The sequence below is a fragment of the Verticillium alfalfae genome, genomic scaffold (genome assembly GCF_000150825.1).
Source record: "Verticillium alfalfae VaMs.102 supercont1.16 genomic scaffold, whole genome shotgun sequence".
Classification (NCBI taxonomy): Eukaryota; Fungi; Ascomycota; class Sordariomycetes; order Glomerellales; family Plectosphaerellaceae; genus Verticillium; species Verticillium alfalfae.
In genome coordinates this window covers 312,660-334,263 of record NW_003315023.1, presented here as the reverse complement: position 1 = coordinate 334,263, position 21,604 = coordinate 312,660, and the positions used below count along the sequence as shown (strand labels likewise).

At 51.4% G+C, this 21,604-nt stretch overlaps 7 protein-coding genes across 7 annotated transcripts in view; 1 reads left to right on the top strand and 6 right to left on the bottom strand.

Moving 5' to 3' along the window:
* The window catches only part of VDBG_09776 (conserved hypothetical protein), a gene marked incomplete at both ends in the record, with an annotated part of 1,588 nt that extends 675 nt beyond the window's left edge, over positions 1 to 913 (top strand). Inside the window, one exon of the mRNA XM_003000010.1 lies at positions 63 to 913. Within this exon, the coding sequence (XP_003000056.1) occupies positions 63 to 913 (851 nt within the window). The remainder of the gene's footprint in view (positions 1 to 62) is intronic.
* Positions 914 to 1,039: 126 nt separating this feature from the next.
* Positions 1,040 to 4,335, bottom strand: VDBG_09775 (ankyrin repeat protein; the record flags this gene model as incomplete). Its single annotated transcript, XM_003000009.1, has 5 exons — positions 1,040 to 1,474; positions 2,447 to 2,783; positions 2,871 to 3,699; positions 3,765 to 3,820; positions 3,878 to 4,335. 5 exons carry the CDS (start codon positions 4,333 to 4,335, stop codon positions 1,040 to 1,042), a joined length of 2,115 nt encoding a protein of 704 aa, XP_003000055.1.
* Positions 4,336 to 5,036: 701 nt separating this feature from the next.
* Positions 5,037 to 5,990, bottom strand: VDBG_09774 (5'/3'-nucleotidase SurE family protein; the record flags this gene model as incomplete). The annotated part of the gene is made up of 2 exons (XM_003000008.1): positions 5,037 to 5,743; positions 5,804 to 5,990. 2 exons carry the CDS (start codon positions 5,988 to 5,990, stop codon positions 5,037 to 5,039), a joined length of 894 nt encoding a protein of 297 aa, XP_003000054.1.
* A 2,247-nt stretch (positions 5,991 to 8,237) lies between these two features.
* VDBG_09773 (predicted protein) lies at positions 8,238 to 9,116 on the bottom strand (the record flags this gene model as incomplete). Its single annotated transcript, XM_003000007.1, has 3 exons — positions 8,238 to 8,366; positions 8,431 to 8,751; positions 8,940 to 9,116. 3 exons carry the CDS (start codon positions 9,114 to 9,116, stop codon positions 8,238 to 8,240), a joined length of 627 nt encoding a protein of 208 aa, XP_003000053.1.
* A 1,462-nt stretch (positions 9,117 to 10,578) lies between these two features.
* VDBG_09772 (predicted protein) lies at positions 10,579 to 11,313 on the bottom strand (the record flags this gene model as incomplete). The annotated part of the gene is made up of 1 exon (XM_003000006.1): positions 10,579 to 11,313. The coding sequence occupies one exon, from the start codon at positions 11,311 to 11,313 to the stop codon at positions 10,579 to 10,581; it is 735 nt and encodes a 244-aa protein (XP_003000052.1).
* A 1,949-nt stretch (positions 11,314 to 13,262) lies between these two features.
* VDBG_09771 (predicted protein) lies at positions 13,263 to 13,580 on the bottom strand (the record flags this gene model as incomplete). Its single annotated transcript, XM_003000005.1, has 1 exon — positions 13,263 to 13,580. The coding sequence occupies one exon, from the start codon at positions 13,578 to 13,580 to the stop codon at positions 13,263 to 13,265; it is 318 nt and encodes a 105-aa protein (XP_003000051.1).
* A 3,196-nt stretch (positions 13,581 to 16,776) lies between these two features.
* VDBG_09770 (1-phosphatidylinositol-4,5-bisphosphate phosphodiesterase delta-1) lies at positions 16,777 to 18,587 on the bottom strand (the record flags this gene model as incomplete). Its single annotated transcript, XM_003000004.1, has 2 exons — positions 16,777 to 18,019; positions 18,190 to 18,587. 2 exons carry the CDS (start codon positions 18,585 to 18,587, stop codon positions 16,777 to 16,779), a joined length of 1,641 nt encoding a protein of 546 aa, XP_003000050.1.
* Positions 18,588 to 21,604: the final 3,017 nt, after the last annotated feature.

The following is a 21,604-nucleotide window of genomic DNA, read 5'->3' as shown; positions in this document are numbered from 1 at the left end:
GGCGGCGCCGTTGGTCCCCCCATCAGGGGGGCCGTCGGCCCAGACGCCTCGGCTGGCGCCAGGTCCTCTGGATGAGCGCCGGTCTCGCCGTCGCCTGCGAGATCCTCTTCCTGACCCGCTTCCGCGAGACGTACAAGATGGTCATCCTCGCAAGCGCGCGCCAGAGCTGTACCGGCAGCACCAGCTGGACCAGGAGCCCAAGGAGTCGAGCGACCACGGCAGCCTCCGGAAGCTCTGGCACTCGGTGACGCGGCCCATGTCGGTCCTCTTCAGCTCGGGCGTGCTCCTCGCCCTCTCCCTCTTCGGCTCCATCTCCTTCAGCTACTTCTACGTCATGTCCATCACGCTGCCCGACATTCTGCAGGACATCTACGGCTTCTCGCCGGCCCTCACCGGCTCGGCCTTCATCACCTTCAGCATCGGCTCCTTCGTGGCCATCGCCATCTGCAACTTCGGCCTCGACCGCATCTACATCCACCTCCGCGCCCACGACCCCGAGGGCGGCAAGCCCGAGCACCGCCTGCCCCTCACCATCGTCGGCGCCTTCGCTCTGCCCCTCGCCGTCATGGCCTACGGCTGGGCCGCCGAGCTGCGCCTCCCCGTGCCCCTGCTCCTCCTCGCCGCCGCCCTGCTCGACGGCTCGCTGCTGCTGGCCATGGTGCCCGTGTCGGCCTACGTCGTCGACGCCTTTGGCCTGTACTCGGCCTCGGCCATGACCGGCGTCATCGTCACGCGCTGCCTCATGGGCACCTTCTTGCCGCTGTCGACCGGCCCGCTGCGCGCCCACTTTGGGTACGGCTGGGGCTTCACCATTCTCGGCGCCGTCAGCCTGTGCTTGGCGCCTATTCCCATCTTCATCATGCGCTATGGCGCCACGTGGAGGAAGGCGTCGCTGTACTCGAGAGATACGTGAGGTGTTTTGGTTTGGGGCTGCGTTTCGCACTTGGTGGTTTCTTGGAATGGAGCATAGCGACGGCTGGGTAAAAAATTGCATGATAGATAATGACTTGTTCTTAAAAGAGATTTCTCGGCCTAAAATTTACTCAGGATCTGCGAGCAGGATACCTTGACCTAGCATTTCTTCAGAATCCGAGTCCAGATCAGTGTCGCTGCTGAAATCAACCTCGTCTACAGATACCTCGTCATCCGACCGGTTGTCCCAATGGTAAATTCCACAACCTTGGACGCTTCCCGGTTGGCTTGTCCTCTCTGCGCGGGCTCCACGTTCTCTCAGGTACCGGCCAATGTCTTTGGACCGCACAAATTTATTCGGCGGGGCATCCCACGGATTACCACACCGGTTCCTCAGCCTTTCGTGAATGTACAGCGGACTTATCCCCTGAAGCGAGTTGAACCGGCTTAGATGTTCTCTTGGACCATAGAGATGCCCGTCTTGCACTCCTGAAGCGTTGACATCCGCACCTGCTTCCAAGAGATATTTCGTGGCGCGGCGGTCGTTCTGCGACACGGCGACCTGTAAAGGTGTGATACCAAATCCTGGGGGGTCGGTCTGGGCTCCGTTATCAAGAAGCATCGGAATGATACATCGACCCCTTGTCGTCGTCGAGAGTTTTGGGTCCCGATGGTGGAGACAGCATAATGCGTCTACGAGACCATGCGATGCGATGACGTTCAAAAGTAGGCCCGGGATCTGACGAAGAAACAGAGATCCAAAGTCTCGGCAAAGGCTTTCAAAAGATCTGGCTCGCCAATAGGCAGTGTCGTCACGCTCCGCGCCGAGCCCGGTCGCGATCCATTGAGGCAGGGCTCCCTCGAACTCCCATGAGACAAATTCTCTCGTGTCCATACTAAAGATATCAAAAGCACATTGCCAGCGCGTCGTCGTGGTTAACATTCCTATCTGCTCCGACACAGAGTGACGGAGAATAAGGTCTTTGGCAAGGTCGTAAAAGCCAAATTCGAATAACCCCATTAGATTTTGTGTGGCCCTCAATAGTTCCCAGCCCCTGTCCGACTCAGCTATTAGCATGGTCCACGGGTGTCTTCGTTTTAAAACGCCCCCATTGGATGGATGGTCGCATTCTGCCTTGAGGAATAATTGTATGTTGCTTCGAGGCACTCCCTGGGCCTCAAAGAATAACCGTAAGAGATTCTGATCCTCAAGCAGTATACTTCTCTGTGTTAAAAGACGGAAACACCAGGCCATCTGATAACCTACAAAACTGGTATGAACTGGCTGCCATGCATAAGACGACATGTCGGTTGTACATCTCAGAGCTTCGCTCATTGCTGGCTCTATGAGTGCATTCAAGTCGAGAGGTCTGAATCGTCGTGACGTGGTGCTTTTAATCCGGTCTGAAGTGAGGTATTCGGCAACAGTGTAGTGCGCGAGACCAACTGTCGTCAACGATGTACTCAATGCCGTAGTGTTCGACCAATACTCCGGACAACTGATGAAAAACGGAATTTCTTCTCGGAACCGAACCAGGCAACCGAGGGCGTTGCGGAGATTTTGTTCCTCCAGAAGAAATTGAACATCGCTGGTTTGAGGATCTCGTGTCTCCGGGTGTATTGCTTGGATGAGCACCCTGACAGGAATATCATCAGAATCACTTAGCAAAGTCTTGTGATGGCGAATCCAGGAGAGCGCATCCCTGACAATAAGATCGTCTTCATCAATCTCCTCCGTAATCAGTTGAAATATTCTATCGTAGGCTGCGTCCAAGCCCTTAGGCATTGTGAGCAGAGCTTGGCGAAGAAAGGATTCTCCTTTGGACTGAATTCGCCGAAGGGTGTCTATCTGGCAGACCGCCCAACGGAACCTGTCCGGTCCATTAGCGACGGACATGGGAGTTGGAGGAGTTGAAGCACAAGGCCGAACTGGCGAAGTCCATGGCCAATGTACTTACATGCCTTCCGCTTTGACGGATATTATGCCGGCTGCTTCATTCATGAAAGCCTGATTGAGGTACTTGAAATCCGTCGTGCGGCGTCTTTCCAAGTCGTTGAATGTAAATTTCCTAATGTCATCTTCCACAAAAGGATTAGACATGTCGATTGATGTCGCGATAGGTTCCATGTTATCCTTAATATCCGGGTAGATTCGACTGGTTGCAAGGATCTTTAGATTTTGAAATCTATGTTCCGTGCCAAGCTTGTGCAACAGTTTCAGAAGTTCGGTCCGTGGTTTGCTTTCATCTAAAGCGTCGATCATGATGTAAACGGAGTCCCACATGTTGATCATGAAAACCAAACTGTTTAGCAATTGTTGAATACTGGGCTGGCGGCCGGAGCGATGGATGTCGATAAGCTGTTGCGGAACCACTTCAGATTGCCGGCACATCTCGTTGACAATCCAACGCAAGAACGGTAACGATTCATCGTGATTGCGAGTATGATGACAGTAGTAGTATATATGGGCGATTGAAAGAGAGTTACCGTGCTGTCGCTTTCTGTTCGAAGTGGTAGCTATGCCGTATCGCAGTGCTGGCCAATCTTGGTGCATCAGTTCCAGACTGTGGAACAGGTGAGAGGCCAAAACGGTCTTGCCGGCACCAGGTATTCCCTTGAGCCACAGACATTTTGGCTTTACTGCCTCCGGATCTACCCACTTTTGCCACGCAAGATCTCGGGAAACCCAGTCACCTGTGCCCTCCTCGTACAAAGCAGTTGCTTCATAGTGTAAGCTAGACGGGTTGACAATCGTGAGCCAATCCAATAAGCGGTATCGCTCATCATCTGGATGTTTGTTAATCTATTGGCCCGTAATGTCGTGACTATCGATGCCGAACTGATGAACTTACTGGTTAATTTCTTCTGAATATTTCCCACTGTTGTTTCGATCTCCTTGACATCCTTACTGTGTTACAGTCAGGTGTTGAGTTCATAGTTGCGCGACTTGGCACATGCGACGTACGAGATATCTCCTATCATAGCGAGTTGCATCGTAGCCTTATGCTTCATAATATCATCCAGAAGGCCCATGGCGCGAGTCTTCTTCAAGGGCCATGCGAGACGGGTCGCGATATTCTTCATTCTCGATTTCGTTGAGGGACACGAATTGCCGGAATCGATATCTTCCGACGGAGGCAGCATAGCCTCGAGTTGTGTCAGAGCATCGAGACATCCGGCGATGGAGCCTGACTGTCCCGACAGACTCAACAGCTGGTCAGATTCGAAATCGGGGTCATGTTCGATGAGAAATTTCAAAATGTCTACAGCGTTTACGACAGACGTGATCTCGATGAGAAGCTTGCGAAAGTCTGCACGCGCATCTTTCACGTTTTCGACGTAAAATTTGCAGTGACTGGCGAGCTTTGCCGAGAGGTCGACGATGGCAATGATGCTTGCGGAGAGCCCAAGGACCTCGGCCATCTTGGCCGCTAAAAGACTGTCACTAGGTACTTTGTATGGCGCAACAATCTTTCACTGGAGTCAACCTGCTGCATTCATAATTCAAGGTTTGCTCCCCTACAACGAACTTGCTGGCAAGTACTTGTCAGTTTGTTGAAGAATTGTGGGCAGGGCAACTGTTGACAAGAAGAAAATGAGAAATTCCAAATTGGCGACACAAGAGGCCCATCCAGTCTTATACTTGCCGCCTCTTAGGGGCTGTATTATGCCGTCGCACGAAAGAGACACCACACTGACATCCAGTGGTAGGTCGTATTAGCTAACCGGCTACAACCTGATTGTTCTACATGGGCCTAGATCGCCATTCTATTAATGCTAGAGCAGGCTGAGGCTGGATGACCAATCATCACGGGGGGATAAACAGTGGTACGCAAAGGCAGCCTGGCCGGAGGCTGCCTTGGCACATGTCTCATGGCTGCCCGACAACGTAACACGAAAGACGGGCAGTCATGACCAAGGAGTATCGAGCGGGGTTGAACGCCAGACTTCAATCACCAGCACTGATCAGTCTGCTGGACGGGGACCCGATCCCCCATTCCGATAGGGGTATCTCACACTGGAAATGTATTTCACGGGTATGAGAATCGTCAACTCGTCTTGATTGAGAGCAGTCAGTCTACAATGAAGCTAGGCGCTATTACTAAAAAGCGACGCACAGACACCTAAGGCAGGCAGGTAGTGAGCTTGGAGAGCCTGGCAATGACAGGCGCCTGCTGCGCAGCCGAAGCAGTCGTCTTGTCGGCAGCGTCACCAATGCTGACGGTAGCGTAGCAGGCATCAGTCCTCAGAATGACGCTCGTCTCGGTGGGCAGCCTGGTGCTGCCGCAAGCTGAGGGCGTCCTGGGCGGAGAAGATGCCGGGGTTTGAGCCTCGTCAGGACGAATTTGACTTGCAGCGGTTGTCGATGTTTGTCGATGTTCTGGAAGTTGACGTTCTTCGAGGGAGGTAGGGCTTGCGCCGGCGACGACGGCGTTGACGAGGCGCGTCGCGAGCTCGGCGTAGACGGTGCTACGTGTGGGCACGGGCTGCGTGTTCCAAGCGAGCGTGCCGCTGCTGGAGCCGGAGAAGGCAATGGAAGGGAGCTTGCGGTCCTTGGCGGCGAAGACGGCGCCGCCGACGGTGCCCGAGAAGGGGACCTGAACCCATATGTTGGAGCCAACGTTGGGGCCAGTAACAGCGAGGTCGGCGCCCTGAGGCCAGGACTGCTTGACAAAGTTGTCAATGCCGTAGCGGAGAGCCGTCACAGGGAACGAGTTGACCCAGTGCAGATCGGGCGAGGTGGCGTTGACGCCAAGAGGGCCGCTGTTGGCGGGGCACGAGTTGTATTGGCAGGGCTCAGTGCGTGGCTTTGGTTCCTCGTCGTTGGAGCCTGGGGTTGATGGTGGTCAGCTTTGGGGTTACACGACAGACGACGAAGGGCGTGACGAACCACTGCCAGATTTGTTCTCAGCGGGCGCAGAGAGAATGACCTGGTGGCCGGCCGCCTTGAAAGCGGCATTGGCAGAACGGGCGTATAGTTCGGCCCAGCCATCATCGTTGCCCTGAATGATGCGCACACCCTGTGCAATGGCCGCGAGCTGCGCCAGAACGGCGAGAGACGTCGCATAGACACGCATGTTGAGCTATCAAGCGGGTTGTTTGCGGGGACTTGTGGGTGCACCGGGGGCAGCTAACTCCTTGGCGAGTGGATCGTTGTGAGGGTGATGGCTTCGTCCTTGGCTTCAACTTTGCAAGGAGAGGGTCGCAAAGCTTCTATTTAACCTCTGACCAAAAGCATGACAACGGGCATCCGGAGAACACCTGCCCTTTCAAATGAACCACGCAGCCCACGTGCATGATGTTTATTCCCAGGTGCTGGCATACTGATCGACACTCAATTCCGGCAAGCTCCATGCTGGCCCCCCTCAGCGACCAGGGAACTCGACTGATGATCGCCAGCCAATGACTCCCCTAGCATCCCGCATTAACCTCTCCTGCCAAAGAGTTCCAGATCGCCAAGGAGAGCTTCTACGGCGTCTAGCCGACATCCTGTCGTGGATTCGAAGAGTAAATGCTACGCAAGCTGAACGCTCAGGCGCCATGGCTTACGGCACGTGCATGTTCAACACCAGCTCTGCCGTTCTCCTTCAAGTTGTTATGTCCGTGGTGGCTGCGGGGAGTGTTACTGTAGACGGGGTAGCTACTGTTAAGCGTGCCGGGCGCCCGAGTTGCTGCATCGGAGATCAGACCGATCGGGCTAGACCTGAGACTGGTTGGACATTGATGACGGCAACCTAGACTTGCACATGCTTTTGTATCGTGCCATTTCTGTCATGCTGGTCGCCTCAGAAAGACATATTGCGGAGAAAGCACATTCAAGTCTGAACGGGCAGGTCAACTCTTTCCCAGTTCATGTATCAGCTCCGAAAGATCAGGAGAGGCTGGCGGTTACGCTTATGTTGGTTAAACGCTCGTTTCACACAGATTACTGGCTCCCCCGCCCTGAACTGGCAGACAGGATCCATGAAGTGTGTCTGACATGTGATGATAGGCACTCGCCTGTGTGTTCGACGGACTTGCTTCCTCCCGACAGTTTCGCGACATTTCCTGATCACGTCGCACGTCGTGGTCACGACGCAGAGACACAAGATGTACACGCAATAACTCATGTCGAACGATCAAAGAAGCCCGCCGCCCTCAGCAGATGCACGGATTCCGGCAGCTGGGGCAAGGCCCGGTATTTCTGATGGCCCCCGCAATCCCCTCGCGACGCTATCAATAGTTCGTCGGCAAAAGCAGAGCCATCTCTTCGCTGAGTCGCAATCTAGGACATGGGTGCCTGGCCATCAAATATGCCCACCCAGCCGCATTGTTCCAAAGGTAGCAAGCATTCACCGCTGACCCGCTGCGAGACCACGCCGCAAAAGCGATCCACTGGTATTGACAGCTGCTATCGTCTGTCACACACGACTGCTAGTCCCCAAATGCAACACGGCGAAAGAAATGTTCGCAAAGTTATTGCCGCAATCAATCGATAAATGCGACGTAGCCGCGCTTCTGAAATCTACACCTATGAAGTCTTCCATACACTTTGTACTCTCGTGGCATCTGTATCCTTTGGCGCGCCCTGGCGTGCCGCGTTTGCTCGACTGATGGGCGTGTTCAGGAGAGGTACCAGTAATACATTGACCAACCACTAGTCATCTGGCAAAATCGCAAGGGACCTGCAAGCGTTAGCTTGACAGCCTCAATCGATACGTTCATCGGATTAGCTACAAGTGATTGCAAATCGATCGGGCATAGAATAGGCAAAACTCGACCTGACAAATGTTCAAGCTCTTTGAGATGAACCTGAGTATCATTTCCCATAAGTCGGTCTATAGTAACCGCACAATAAAGAACATATATGTATGATAGAGATGCCCTGACACGGACCGAAGAGTACTGACAAGCAGCATTAGCCACTGCTTGTTGGCGCTACTTCCTGAAGTAAACCAATATGGATTCGACCGAAAGTTCTTTCGGAGACGGAAAAGGTGTTCATTTGGTGGCATAGTTCCGTTCACCACCGAAGCTAGCTGCACAGAAAAAGTGCCAAGAGACCAAAGACAAAGGAATACTTAAAGGAACTAAGAGATGACGTAGAGATAGGCTGCGGAGGGGCCTCATAGCTGCGGACGGCCAGAGCTCATATAACCCATACCCTCTACCTAAAATTAGCTGCTGATATTACCTGTGGATGCCCTTCTCACTCTCCTGGCCCACACGCTCTGAAAAAAGCGAGTTCAGAGTGATGAATGTTTTATCGAAGGATCTTAATGATATCTGTCCTTGTAAGTGGAGTTATTGCTTTTGCAATTGCCGCTACCATGCCTATCTACGTATTACAGGTCTTTGCGCATGAACACAGTACGAGGAATAGCACCCTGGAACTGTTTCTCATCTTCATAAAATCCTGGCTCAGTATGTACGAGGCGATACCCTCTCCTTGCATACCAATCCTGGTTGGCAACCTAATACTCAGAAGTCAGCATGCTTCCCAAGCGGTTGAGAATCATCCGCAAAACCCTTACTCACCTTTGGATTTTGAAATTTGATCTGATCGTCTTTGAGCAGAGTGTCCAGCATGAGCGTTGTGGCAGATAGCGGCGGTGACGTAGCCATGCCTTCTAGTTTATCCATGGCTGCTCTACCGATGCCGCTGGACCGCAGAGCCTTTGAAATGAAAAGACTTTTGATCCATAGTGTTGAGTCCTCAGGCAAGTCAAGGTTGAAACCATCGGCTTCATGATATGAAATATCCAATGCAATATGGCCGATCGGGAAGAACTCGTTTCCTGACGGCTGTAGAGTGAGGCCCCGGAGCGTAGTACAGGTGTCTAAAAGAGGATCGCTTTGCTACATCTACTTGTCAGTCCTCATCGTCTCGTTTGAGCCAAACCGATTACCCTTACTTTTGGATGGGCCGACTTGTGCAGCTGGATCATCTCCCCTGCTTGTGGGTCATGAGATTGTAGAACCTGTGGCTGTTTAGCAGGTGAAAATATGGACTGCATGTGCCTAATCAGCAATTGTCGGGTACTTACCAGCCAGTAAATACATTTGATCCCTCCCTGTTGGGCCTCCTTCCATGCCCCGGAGGGTTTGTCAATATGCCAACCACAGTCAATGCGCTGCTGGGTGAGACGGTCGATGTGTTCAGGGGAGAGTGGATCCCATGGCACGAGGGCCACAGTAGAGGTGGCAATGTGTTTGACGTGCATATTGGTGATGCGATCTTGATGTTCCACGTTTTGGAGTAATGCTATCTGACGCAAAAGGCTGGAAGTCTCCGGGCTTTTATTACTGGCACCTGGATAAATGGCACCCAAGAAATACAGTTAATCGGGTTCTGACACAGACATGACTGCCCTACCTGCCCTCCCCCGAGAATAACTGGGTTGATTCATAAATTCGATTGAGAGCCGACGATAGCCCGCCGCTAAACCGTATCGATGATGGGAAATATCACAATCGGAAGACTTGTGGACCTTGCAATTCTGGGGGCACAACCTTCATCCCAGACCTAGTCGCGGCTCTTTCTTTGTTACGTGCTGTAGATGAACACATTGGATATCAGCTATTTCTGTTAAACACAGACATGCAAATTTCCATCAGACGACCGATTGCTTCATAGGAACGTTTGTCTTGAGGTATCCTCTACTCGCTGCATTCGACGCCGCAGAAGCTCCTCAGCCACACTACAGCTCTGAGCGGTGCGGGGCGGCTCACATGGGGTTGAATATGGTTCATTCAAAGTAAGTAAGGTAGGCACTGTATCAGGGTGGCTCGATCACCATTCATCTTGAGGCCAATCTACCACCATGACCGAAATTTTCCTTACTATCGCGTTTCATAAAGATAAATCTGAGCCTTCATATCCTAGACAGGCGGCTATGACAACAAGAAATCTATGTCGTGATTACTTGAAATCCCAAGCACCTTTTTACTTTACTTAAAACTTTAGGACTTACGTCCTGTGTTAAAGATTAAGTGCCACGACTTTTTGAAGCCAACTTGAGTTAATTTATTAGCAGAGGCGACTTAGTTGCGGCGGCATGATTTTCGTCCTGGTTGTCAGGCCTCGCCGCTGGTAAGTTGGACTTTGTTGCGTTTTTGCAGTCAGTGTGTCGGTCTCTGTATGTCTGTTTGCAAGCAGTCTTGGCTCACGAGCTTCAGCGTTCACCAATGATAACACACAGTACACCCATGTAATTAATTGCACCGCATTGATTGGACCTGGCAACAGCACTTCCTCGCAATGCATCAGTATCTCAAGTTTCGAAAGCGATGGCTTCTGTGTTAAAATAATATCCAAAAAAGCTTACAAACAACCATAGTGCTCCTGGGACATGCGCTTTGGATCATGTGACCCGGTCAAGTTCGGAGCAAGGCACTTAAACAAAACAATACACGTCAAGGTAATGAAATACCGATGCTATGTTTATTACAGCAAGTCTTAATTCTCAATTGTTGTGAGTGCTCCCCTAGCTGAAGGAGCAGCGACTCAAACATGACCTAATGTAATAACAAACGTTCTATCTACATCCAAAGTCCGGCACTGTGTATTGTCTTCCAAGATGTCTAGTCTGCTAGGAATACCGAGCTTGAGAAACAATCTCTCTCGCAAAACTGAGAGTTGTCGTTTGCATGTTGGAGTAGCCGCTGACAACTGCATGTGGTGGACTAGGGGCACTCGGCGGCCGCGCCGGTACTGCATCCCTCGTTGACCGTGTGACCATTGGTGATAGGCCAGTCAGCGTGTCCAGAGCCGCCCCAGCCATCGTACTCAAAAGTGGCCGTGCACAGCTTAGTGATCTTCTTCCTGACAGTTCTGCTCTGACTGTCGGACCAGCCCATGAGCATCTGTGTCCAGTAACTGCCCTTGCTTCTCGCTGGCACGGTGCACCGGGTAGCGCCGCCGATGGACTTGGACTCAGACCAAGAGTAGCCGAAATTGAGGTTGGGCGCAGCATTGATAGCTCTCTTAACATCGGGGACCGAGTCCATTCCGAAGCCGATCGAGAAGGACGTGGTCTGGGTGCGGCCCCAGTTGAACTCCTTGATGCATTCTCCGCTCGATAATTCACAGTAGAGGCAGCCCGAGGACTTGATCCAAGGTCCCCACCATGTGCCCGACGCGACGACGCGGTGCTCGCGGTAGGTATACGTCTGAGCCTGGCAGGTGCCGTGGGCCTGGCGAGCTACAATGGCTGGTCCCTCGACAAGAGAGAAAGTCGAGCCGCAGGCAAGAGTCGAGTTCTCGGCTTCCCAGTCGTGATTGTCGAGGAGTTTCTCAATGCACGCGGTATCATCGACGACATCGACTACTGCCACGTCTTTGGCGGCGGCGGAGGCAGCGAGAAGAACGACGAGTGAGCTTAGCCCGCCGAGCTTCTTGAAGTAGGAGAGAGAGACCATCTGATAGCTGGTTAAGAAGGCAACACCGTCAGCAGAGAGAAGAGTACATACCTTTGCGAATGTGGAATCGAATTGAATGGGATGAGAGGCGAGATGTGATTTACAAGATGCGAAAATGCGTCTTTTTATAGTTTCCAGAACCCCTTCCAGAACGTGTTCGAGACTCACGCCAGCGGTGGCCTGAGAAAGCTCACGATACCTTCACCCGCTCGTGCCAGGCACTTCTACAACTTGGGTGACTTGGGACATCATGGTATGCTCGATCAGGCAGGTAGTCGAGTGCGTGATGGGTCCTCGGTTCGTAATTCGGCTCACGATGCAGATGTTGGCATGGGGCTGGGAACTTTTGTAGTTTGGAACTTTTGTCAAGCCTCGCCGCGCCTAGTTGAGAGTTCTTTCTGGGTTCATGTCGCACAACAGGGGCTAGGCTCAACGATCCTGTTGGTTAACTGGGGCTGCCACGATTTTGCTCGACGTGCGATTGGCCTGTGGTATCTTGATGTGAGTCTGAGGTGCGAAATCTTCGAAAGTCAGCTGTTAGGCTGGCATGGATTGTTAGCGCTTAGTACGCCCGCTGCAGGCTCGCCGCCAGTCTCTTGATGGGATTTGAAGACGGGAGTGGACAGCTCACTTAATAACAGAGACACATCCAATGAGATCATTTCTTGTCAGCCTTACCATTCGTCTTCACTAGAATTGATTGTTGCTAGAGACGCCCTGTCAATACAACACTCATCCATCGTTCTGCAGCTCTGCGGCCTAGAGCATCTCGGGCCATCGATATCCTACATACTAGAACTCGAGCATGGCGAGGTTATCATACAGATTTCGTGTATGATTCAATCCTGGGATACCCATGTAGATGCCCCCAGTGGAAAGATTGAAGCCACGATCCTTCAGATTTATCACTGCGCGCGGTGCGATTAAGATTTCACCGCTTGGCGAGGTTCATCAAGCAAGCGACCTTCCTCTTCGGCACTGCTGTGCCCTTTCCCTGCATATTGGCCTCCCACAACCGCGAGGCACAGTTGAAGAACGCAATCACCCGGACGTAGGGCAGAGGTGCATGTGGCTTCTTGTGGACTCGTCTTCGCGGCCGATTGGCAGTTCACACGCAGCAGCCAATCCTCCACCAACCATAGGCTGTCTCGGCTGGCATTCAATAGACACGATCGCGAAGCCGGATCAGGCCGAGCGGAAGTCAATCTCAGATAAGCTTTACTCGCCTGACCCCACGATGTCGACCAAAACGCCCGCTGTGTATGCCAGAAACAGTTAGGTGGGGTATAGGAAGGGTCAGAGGGGCCTCAAGGGTGACTTAGCCGTACCGCTGCTTTGACTGTAGTGCATGACTTTTGATCTGCTGCCCGGCGGAAATCTAACCTCTTCAGCTGACATTTTCACAAACCCTGGGCCCAGAACAAACCCCTGGTCCATCTGACGGGCGCAAGCTGTGATTCCGGAGGTTTGGTCCGTCGTTCGGCGTCACACAGCATAGGACTTCCTGGAGGACTATTCATCACATATCTCTTCCCTCGTAGAATTTCTGGCACTCGCTCTTCCCGCTTCGCCTCCGTCCATCGTCCTTTGTGCCTTGTGATTTTAATCGCCCTTTATCATGATTTGAGCATGATACTATAATGTTACTTCTTGCCTTGGACCACATGTCGTGTTTGACCAGGCCCCCACAGGCATCAAATGGGGAGGGGGGAGGGGTGCGATTTGCTGTACCGCCCCTTAACTGCATGCCAGCTGTCAGAGACCGAAACGGGCTCTTCTAGTAAGTCAGTGAACAGAATTCATACGCGCTTGATGGTGGCAACCCTCCTATCTGGGATAAGGGCCAAATTGCCCGCGGCAAACTCATGACGACAGGAGGAATTATTCATCGAACACCTCAGCCTGCAAAGAAGAAAGGAGCCTAAAAATGAGTGTTACAATTTTCACTTTTACTGGAAAAGAATGTCCTTTTGACCTCCATCCTGTGGTCGGAACTTGAGTATCTCGTCCTCGTCCACCTCTAGCTTTGCTGTCATGGTCTTTGCCAATCTATCCAGAGCTCCCGTGTTCTCAAGCTCAGGCACGCACACCTTATCCCACCCACTCAGATTATGCACCAGCAAGGCGAAGCTCGAGTCCTTGACGAGGCTGTCCTTTCGTGTTGAAATCACGGTAAATGTGAGGAGAAGTGTGACGCATAGTGTCTCAAGGGCAATGACTGTCATCCAGGCCCAACGTACGTGGAAGTAAACTTCCTCTGTCAACATTTCTCCCCCAAAGAGTTGCCCTTCAATATTATCGTCGTGCTCTTTGCTCTGTATGAGACCGTCTAAGGTCTCTGCCATATTCCACATGGCGGTCTTGAGCCCGTTGAGCAGTATCCAGGCGCTCAACGGACTTTTCAGGACGTATTGTTCCTGAGTAAGGCTGATCATTCTTTTTATTGAGGAGGGTGAGTCAGATGTGAGGCTATTTGGAATTTCTTTCAGGAAGAAAGCAACTGTATCCATGACGTAGTCCCGAGACTGAGGGTCCAGCACCAATTCCGTGTTTGTTGACGGGGCCACCCAGTACACGCTGTCGTCGCGGTCGTCGAGATGGCGTCTTCGAAGCGGCTCTGTGAACTTAGGCAGGTATCGCCTGGTCCAGTCGTCTGGTGCTGAAGTATAGTTCGAGTACGTTTTAGCGCAATAGTAGAAAAGAACACGGTGGACCTCAACGTCAGGCGGCCCTACAGAGGTGGAAAAGGATGTTGACCTAGTGGTCAGGATATCTGCGCCCGCCACTATCGTGCGAATCGGTTTTCCCTGATCTTGTCCCGACGAAAGCTGCGTCAGATTTGCAAGACCACGATAGGCTTTGGTTTGTAAATACAGAGGGTCTTGAACGGGGCTCGGCAGCTCCTCCTCTTGGCTATTCGCCAAGCCACGGAAGACCCAGCTCACGTTAGACCGATATGGGGTGTGGTCTCTTGCTTCCTCACTTAACACTAGAATATCATAGGTGTCCTCTGGAATGTTGTAGGTGCAGTTTACTTCCCATATGGCGCTGTCTTGAATCGGCTCCCCAGATGTGAGTGGCGACGCCTGCCGCACAATGGGGCTGCAGGTGCGTGTTGTGTTGTCGGTAACGTTGTCGATGCTTACGCACATACCCAGTGTCGTGTATTCTGGCCACCGGCACGGTCCGCCAATGCAGAGAGAACTCAGCACTGTTACAGTTTTAGTTATCCCGCGTATCATATTCGAGACAAATTGCAGGCGACTCATAGGCTCCACTCCCTCAAGGGCTGCTGAATCGTCTTGCACAAACGTCAGAGACTTCGCCTCCTCACCGGTGCCCAGCCCCAAGACTTACTTTGGGTCATATACAAGACTTTGGATGTGTAGTTTGTAGCGTATGCCAGCAGAGGAACACGACTATAGTCTATAGCCTCCCGTGTGTGAATCTCCAGGACCTGCTGCACACTCGGACCGATGGCGAGCGAGAGGATGGTCGTGATAGCCAGCAGTGAGATGACCATGTTTGCCTTGCCTAACATGAAGAGGGCCTGGAGGGAACCCCATGGTCCTCGGCTCGCTTTGTCAATGAGGTCCAGATGGTTTAGGCTGTGAGCACGATTTTGGAAGTGCCGCCACTTCAGCTGGCTGAGACACGATGAGATGGGGACCGTGATCGCGGTCCGTGAGGCGGTGGCTATGATGGCAATATAAGTGTTGGGCTCGATGTTTAGAAACCCATGCCACGACAACCGCGGCGACTGGTCGATAGAGCCGAGCATCATGAACAGCAGGCCGCAACCTATGATGCTGACCATGCAACCGGCTATCTCCCACCACCACCACCAACTTCGGAGCCATGCGTGTTGCTTCAAGCGTTGAACATTGGACTTGCGTGGGCTCTCGATCGTGGTTGACAGCTGCTCGTTTGCTGGGAGGAGGAGAGACGTAGCTGCACTGTGTGTGATAAGACGCGTCGGCGATGCCGACATTCGCCGGGCCAAGGGCTTTCGGGGCTGGTAACGCATGGCGTATCGAAGGAAAGTCCGAGCGTGTTGGGGATTAGCTGGCCCGTCGGTCATCTTGTAGCAGCAAAAGATTATGAATTGATGTCAAGCAATGACACCAGACATCCGCAAGAGACAGCCTGATGGAGGGATACTTATAAACCCCGTGCGCCTCGAATTCCGTATACACCGATTACACGTGCGGCACACTAGTCAGCACCAAGTTGGTGGCTGGAGCAAGGTGCACACTGGTAGGCTCGTATATAGCCCGGAAATGGTGAGGCCTTTGGAAAGGTGAGTCCGGTCTGCCATCTGTACTGATTGGTTCGTATTCCTGCACTTCTGCTCCGTGCAAAACTTGACACGCGACCTCCGACTGGGAGGCTGGGAGCGTTATCATACCCTCCATCATTGTCCATCTGCAGCGGGGGTTACACAACACCACACAACTGCTGTGTCCCCGTGTCGAGGTTGTTCAGCAGCACAGTCACCTGGCCCTTCCGCATGAGGAGGGTTGGCGCGGTGCTACCTCACGTACATATTGCTTTGCATCCATGGGAGCCTCGTTTGTCTGCGCATAATTCCCTTCGATTACATCGCAAAGTCTAGCAATATACAAGTCGCCGGCCAGATGATCTTCAACTCGAAGAGTGTGATGAAGCCACTGCGGAACCTTGGAACAGGGGGCCAGTTAGGGTCTGTCAGAGCGTGGTTGAGAGCAGAGTGAAGAGGTCTTCCAAACGTGGTCCGTAGGCAATAGAAAATAGGTAGGGGGTCGGAACACATCTGAGTTCTGGCCCTCCTCAGTCTCTCAGTATACGTTTCTCGTAACCCTTTGTCCCTGGCCGAAGCCCTGCTTGGCGGCTCCGTAGGGTCGCCTGACAGGGCCCATGGGCTACTAGAACGTGTACAAAACGGTTGCAGAGTGCTGAAATCGTGATGTATCTTGATCTGTACGTATCCATTTGCTGTGGATCCTCAAGTGCGGATGACCTTCTCAGTCTGCCCAATCCAAAGCTCTGAGACCTTCTAAACCCCAGCCTTCGCAGCAGCTCCATGACTCGGAAGAGAAGTCAAGCTATTACTGTCCCCAATAGCTCTCACATCTGACCGAGCATATGAAAAGATGGCCTCCACAACCATGGCAGGGCCATACTCGAGGATGCTGTGACCTTTCTCCTAGACTCGGATGCAGGCGGTCGTCTTGGCGAATCACTCCATGCGATCTACGCACCAGATTAGAAAGGGAACTTAACAGGTGCTCACTGCTTTCTTACGACTGGCCTCGACATCAATGAAGAATGCAATGAAGTATTCGGCACTTCAACAAAAGCTTACACTCAGTCACAATTCACAAGGCAGCAACACCTCAAACCGATTCCTGCAGAGACATTTCATTTTCACCACGTCGGCCGTAACTCGTGACTCGTATCCTAACCATGCACAGCCCCCCTAAATCAGTCCTTGCCGAAAAACTTGCCCAGCCCATCCTTGGCGTCGACAATCTCTATCTTGACGAGCAGCGCACACTTTGTCTCCTGCCCCTTAAGGTCGAGCATGCGGATGAAGTTCCACTCGCCCGTGGCGTAGAGCAGGCGCACGGCGGCGACGGCAAAGATGGGGTTCGACGCCCACGAGTCGTCGCTCTTGATGAGCATGCGCAGAAAGACGAGAGGGTTGTCGTCGTACTCCCACTCGAGCACCTCGTCCCAGACGGGGTCGTTGGCGGGCGGGTTCTTGCCGTCCTTGTGCAGGAAGCCGAGCTTGTGCTGCCTGTAGCCGGCCGTCTTGCGCTTGGGCGGCTTGCTCGTCAGGTCGTCTGGGTGCACGAGGGTGCAGGTGAGGTAGGGCTTGATGTCGTCAGGAGCGCGACCGTCGGGGAGCGGCACGTCCGAGGCGCCGGCAACGTGAAGACGCAGCTTCTTCTTGCGGCGCTTGTCGGTGAGCTGTCCGTCGCCTCCCGATCGAATGGCGGGCGGTTTGAGGACATAGCCATCGGTGCCGCTGAAGAGGGCTTCGTTGATCTGCATGGCGGCGCCAAAAGTCTGCCAGTTGAGGGCGCAGATCTGGGCGCCGACAGCCCAGAAGGGCACGGGCTTGAGGTTGCGCGACGAGATGCGCGTGCCCTTGGGGTAGACGCGCATGAGATGGCGGGCATTGTGATTGGCAATGTGGGTGCTCTGCGCCGGCAGATGGGCACCGAGGCCCGACTCGGACACGTTGATGAGGTGGTGGTGGGGGCCGACAAACTGGCCGCCAGGGTCGAACCACGAGTTGTTCGGCGGCTTGACCGACTGGGCGTAGACACCGAGCGCCGACAGCTCGGGAATGATGACGGCGGAGGGGGCGGCCGTGTGCTTCTTCTCGTGCCAGACCTTGCGTGCGGCCTTTTCGTCTTCGGCCTCGTCGTCGTCATCGCTGCTGCTGCTGCTGCTGTCCGAGTCCTCCTTCTCGTCGGGGTAGTGGTACTCGACAATGACGGCAATCTTGGATCCCAGCTCGGCGAGGGTGACGTGTTCGCCGGACCCTTCCTGCTCGCGGTGGCCCTCTTCGCGGATGGCCTCGCTCAAAAGGCGGTCGCCGAGGACCTCCTTCATAATCTCGACGAGACGACGCTGACCATGGGCGTCACAGTGATTCTCGAGGGAAAGGATGATGGGAGCCGCCTTCCATCCCGGCCTCGGTGTGTTTTCTGGCCTCCTCTGTTTCTTCATCGTGCACGTCGCGAATGGCCTCACAGACGGCGCGGAAGGGAATGTTGGAGGTCAACGTCCAGCCGTGTGTGACCTTTGGCTCATCCTTGTTGTCACTGTTGTCCCAAGCGTCAATCTCTACGCAGCGCGATCCCCGCCTTGAGGGCCGTCTCGTACGCCGTCGCACACGAGTTTCCGTACAGCTGGTGTGCCAGGAGGTACGTGTTGTGGCTCGAGCTGACAAAATAGTCTGGCAGCGGGTAGGATCTGTCGGTGACGTCGGCGGGAACCCTGATGTGCGGTCGCACGATGAGGTCGCGAAGAGCTGGCCCGACGACATCTTCGGTCTCGAGGTCAACATCGCTCGCGGGCAGAATGCCGTGCTCGGCAATATAGGCCTTGAGGGCATGGCTGACGCGGAGGTTGTGCTTGAGGGCCGTGTCGCGAGCACCGTGGCCTCCGCCGGCAAGGGTGCCGTTGCTTACCTCCTCGCCGTCGTCTTCTGTGTCGTCCTCGTGGGTGCGGGCCGCGAAGGGGTTCAGTTTTGCCATGCCCGAGGTGAGGATCGACGCCATTGTGCGATGAGCAGGGGAGTCTGGCCCGCGATGACAGGGCGACTGCGGGGTTTCACTGTGTGAGGCAGATGATGGTAGGTTGGGGGAGAGGGATACAACAGGTGGAGTGAGGTTTGCGGGACAATATTGACTGATGGATGCAGTGAAGAAGAGGCGGACATGCAGGTGTTGCAGTGAAATTGATGATGATGACGATCAGGCGGGCGACGATCAAGGCGACGACGAGATGGCGAGCTAGAGCCTCGCAACACGAAGAAGGAGGGGCTACGTCAGGAGCTCTTGCTCGCTGGTTAAGCGTCGCCCAATCACGAGCTCATCGCTGCCATCGGTACGTACTGGCCGCGTGTGTAGGTCTTGGCAGCTGCGGGCAGCTGACGTGGGCTTCGTCATTTTTGTATCGGAAAAGTGCCTCTCATGATGGTATTCATGAGCAACGTATCATTATGTTTCGAAATAGATAGAGATAGAAGAGAATCATTTCTCATCGGAACCTAGCAGACGATGTATTGAAGCCGAGAAGAGATCCAGAGATGGCATGTTGCGCAACGTCGCCTTGCCAAAGTATACACAGCGGAATCGTGACCTTGACGAGTCCTTGAATACCTCCTCTACGTCGCCCTTGCTACGGCACACGAGGCCTGACATACCCTTTATTGTTATTCCTCATGATTCATTCGTCATTATGAAGTAACCATGGTCGACAGCGGACCTTTACGTCTTTACGACTCTCGCGGAGAGCAACAGCCACGGCAGGGCAAGTGCGGGACGTCGAGATCAACCTCAAGCCATAGATTCTCACTCTCATCAGGTAGGTAAGATTAGGTTCATGCCACGATGGGGCTGTGAGGCCCGTTCGTTTGGCCTGGTCCAGTGCCGGCTCTTTCCCAGTGAAGATAGCAGACATGTCAATCAAGGAAAAGTCAAGGCAGTGTCTTCCAGCATGTTTTGATCAGCAAGGTTGATAACGATGATGATCACTCTACCTGTCAGAGCGTTGTTTAGAGCAGAGTGAAGGGGTCTTCCACAGGGTCCGCAGATAGATAGAATATAGGTATAGGATAGGAATACATCTGAATTCTGGCCCTCCGCAGCTTAGGGGGCCCTCCGCAGCCTATATATACGTTCTCTCCAGGCCCTTAGCCCCCTAGCTAGCCCCTTAGCATAGCAGGCCCTTAGTAGCTCCGTAGGGGTCCTAATATAATCCCCCCCTCTAGGACTCCTAGTCCTTAGGAGTCGGTAGGAATAGCCTTACTCCGGAGCTTTCCTCTTATTACCCTATATTATACCCGTAGCTCTATAGTAGAGTCCTTCTCTCGTAGCTACTTAGCCGGTCTACGTAAATTAGAAGGAGGCCCTATTAATCGATTTTTAGCGTTTTACTATAGCCTATTTCTAACTCTCTTTCTTTAGCCCTCTACTATTTACTATTTATAAATCCTTTTTAGTCCGCGCTTCTTTATTATTTCGGTTTATTAACCTATAGTATTTTCCTTATTATTTTAATATTAAAATTAAAGAATTAGTAAATCTTATAATTATAAAGATATTATTCTATTATTAATAGGTTATTTAGTAACTATAATACTATTATTATTACTATAATTATATATACTCTATAGCTTTCGCCCTATAATATATTATATTAACTTTTTATAGATAGATAGACTATTTTACTCTAGAGGAGTAAAAGAGGATTTAAACTTAGGCCTTAGAGGGCTATATTCTTAATTAAGCTAAAGAGAAGGAGATCGAGTAGCTATAGTACTACTTAGCCGCTTAGCTACGGGATAATATAGAGCGCGAGGTACCCTATACGCTCTATATATCCTATATCGTATAGCGCTAGTCCGCTAGTTACTTTAACTAGGAAGGGGCCGCTATAGCTACCTCGTACTCCGAGTACGTTTATAGTAAGTATAAGTATTAGGAGGTTAGTACTCTATAGTTAACTAGCTTTACGCTATTATATTAACGTTATTCTAAGTCCTTAATTATACTAATACCCGCGCTATTATTATATAGCTTAGTATAATATAGCGGAATCTAATAGTTATAGAGGGTAAGGGCTTTCTAATTAATTAATTACTCGCTACGTTCGAGGCTATAATAGAGACTATAATCTCTAGCCTATATTACGCTTATTATTAGGCCTATACTACTACTATTACCAACGCTATTACTACCGCTACTATTAACGATAACGAGGTCGAGGAGGAGGAAGAAAAAGAAGAAAAAAAAGAAGAAGAAGAAATAAAAGAAGCGGGGGAGGAAGTAATAACTTCTATAACTATAGTTAATACTATAGCCCTAGCTCTTATTCCTATAAATAATTATTCTATAGACTAAGTAGAGCGTACTATATATACTTAAGAGTCTATCGCTACTTCCTTTACTATCTTAGCTATAAGTCCTTATAATAATTCCCTTATTATACTCTATATATTAATCCGCTCTATAATAACGTTATTATTAAGTTATTTTTTAAAATGTATACTTTTAGGTATTTTACTTTATTCTATTATTATATATTAAGCTAATAGCCTCTAGGCCTAAATTAAGTTCGTTTTTATTATACTCTATAGCTCCTTAATCCGTTATTTATAATCCTTTATTAAATTATCGCTAATATTATCTATAAATTCCTAAGAATCGTCCTCTATACTATATCCTTTTTATCGGATATAGTATTATCTTTTCTATTATAGTCCCTTATACCTTTAGATTAACTCTATTACGTAAAAGGGTTCTTCCTCTTATAGTAAGATAGTTAATAATAACTATAGCTCTTTAGGGTTTACCCTATCCCTTAAATAATACGTCTCTAATATAGAGATTAATAAAACGTTATAGATTTTATAGTATAAAAGTAATATTAGCTTATAAGCTAATCTATAAGAGCCTATTACTTCCTCTACTTTAAATAAGCTAAGCTATTTATCCGTAAACTTTATATTAAGTCTCTGCTATTTAATATTCATATATAGAGAGTAATATTAAATCGCCTTTTTCGAATTAGT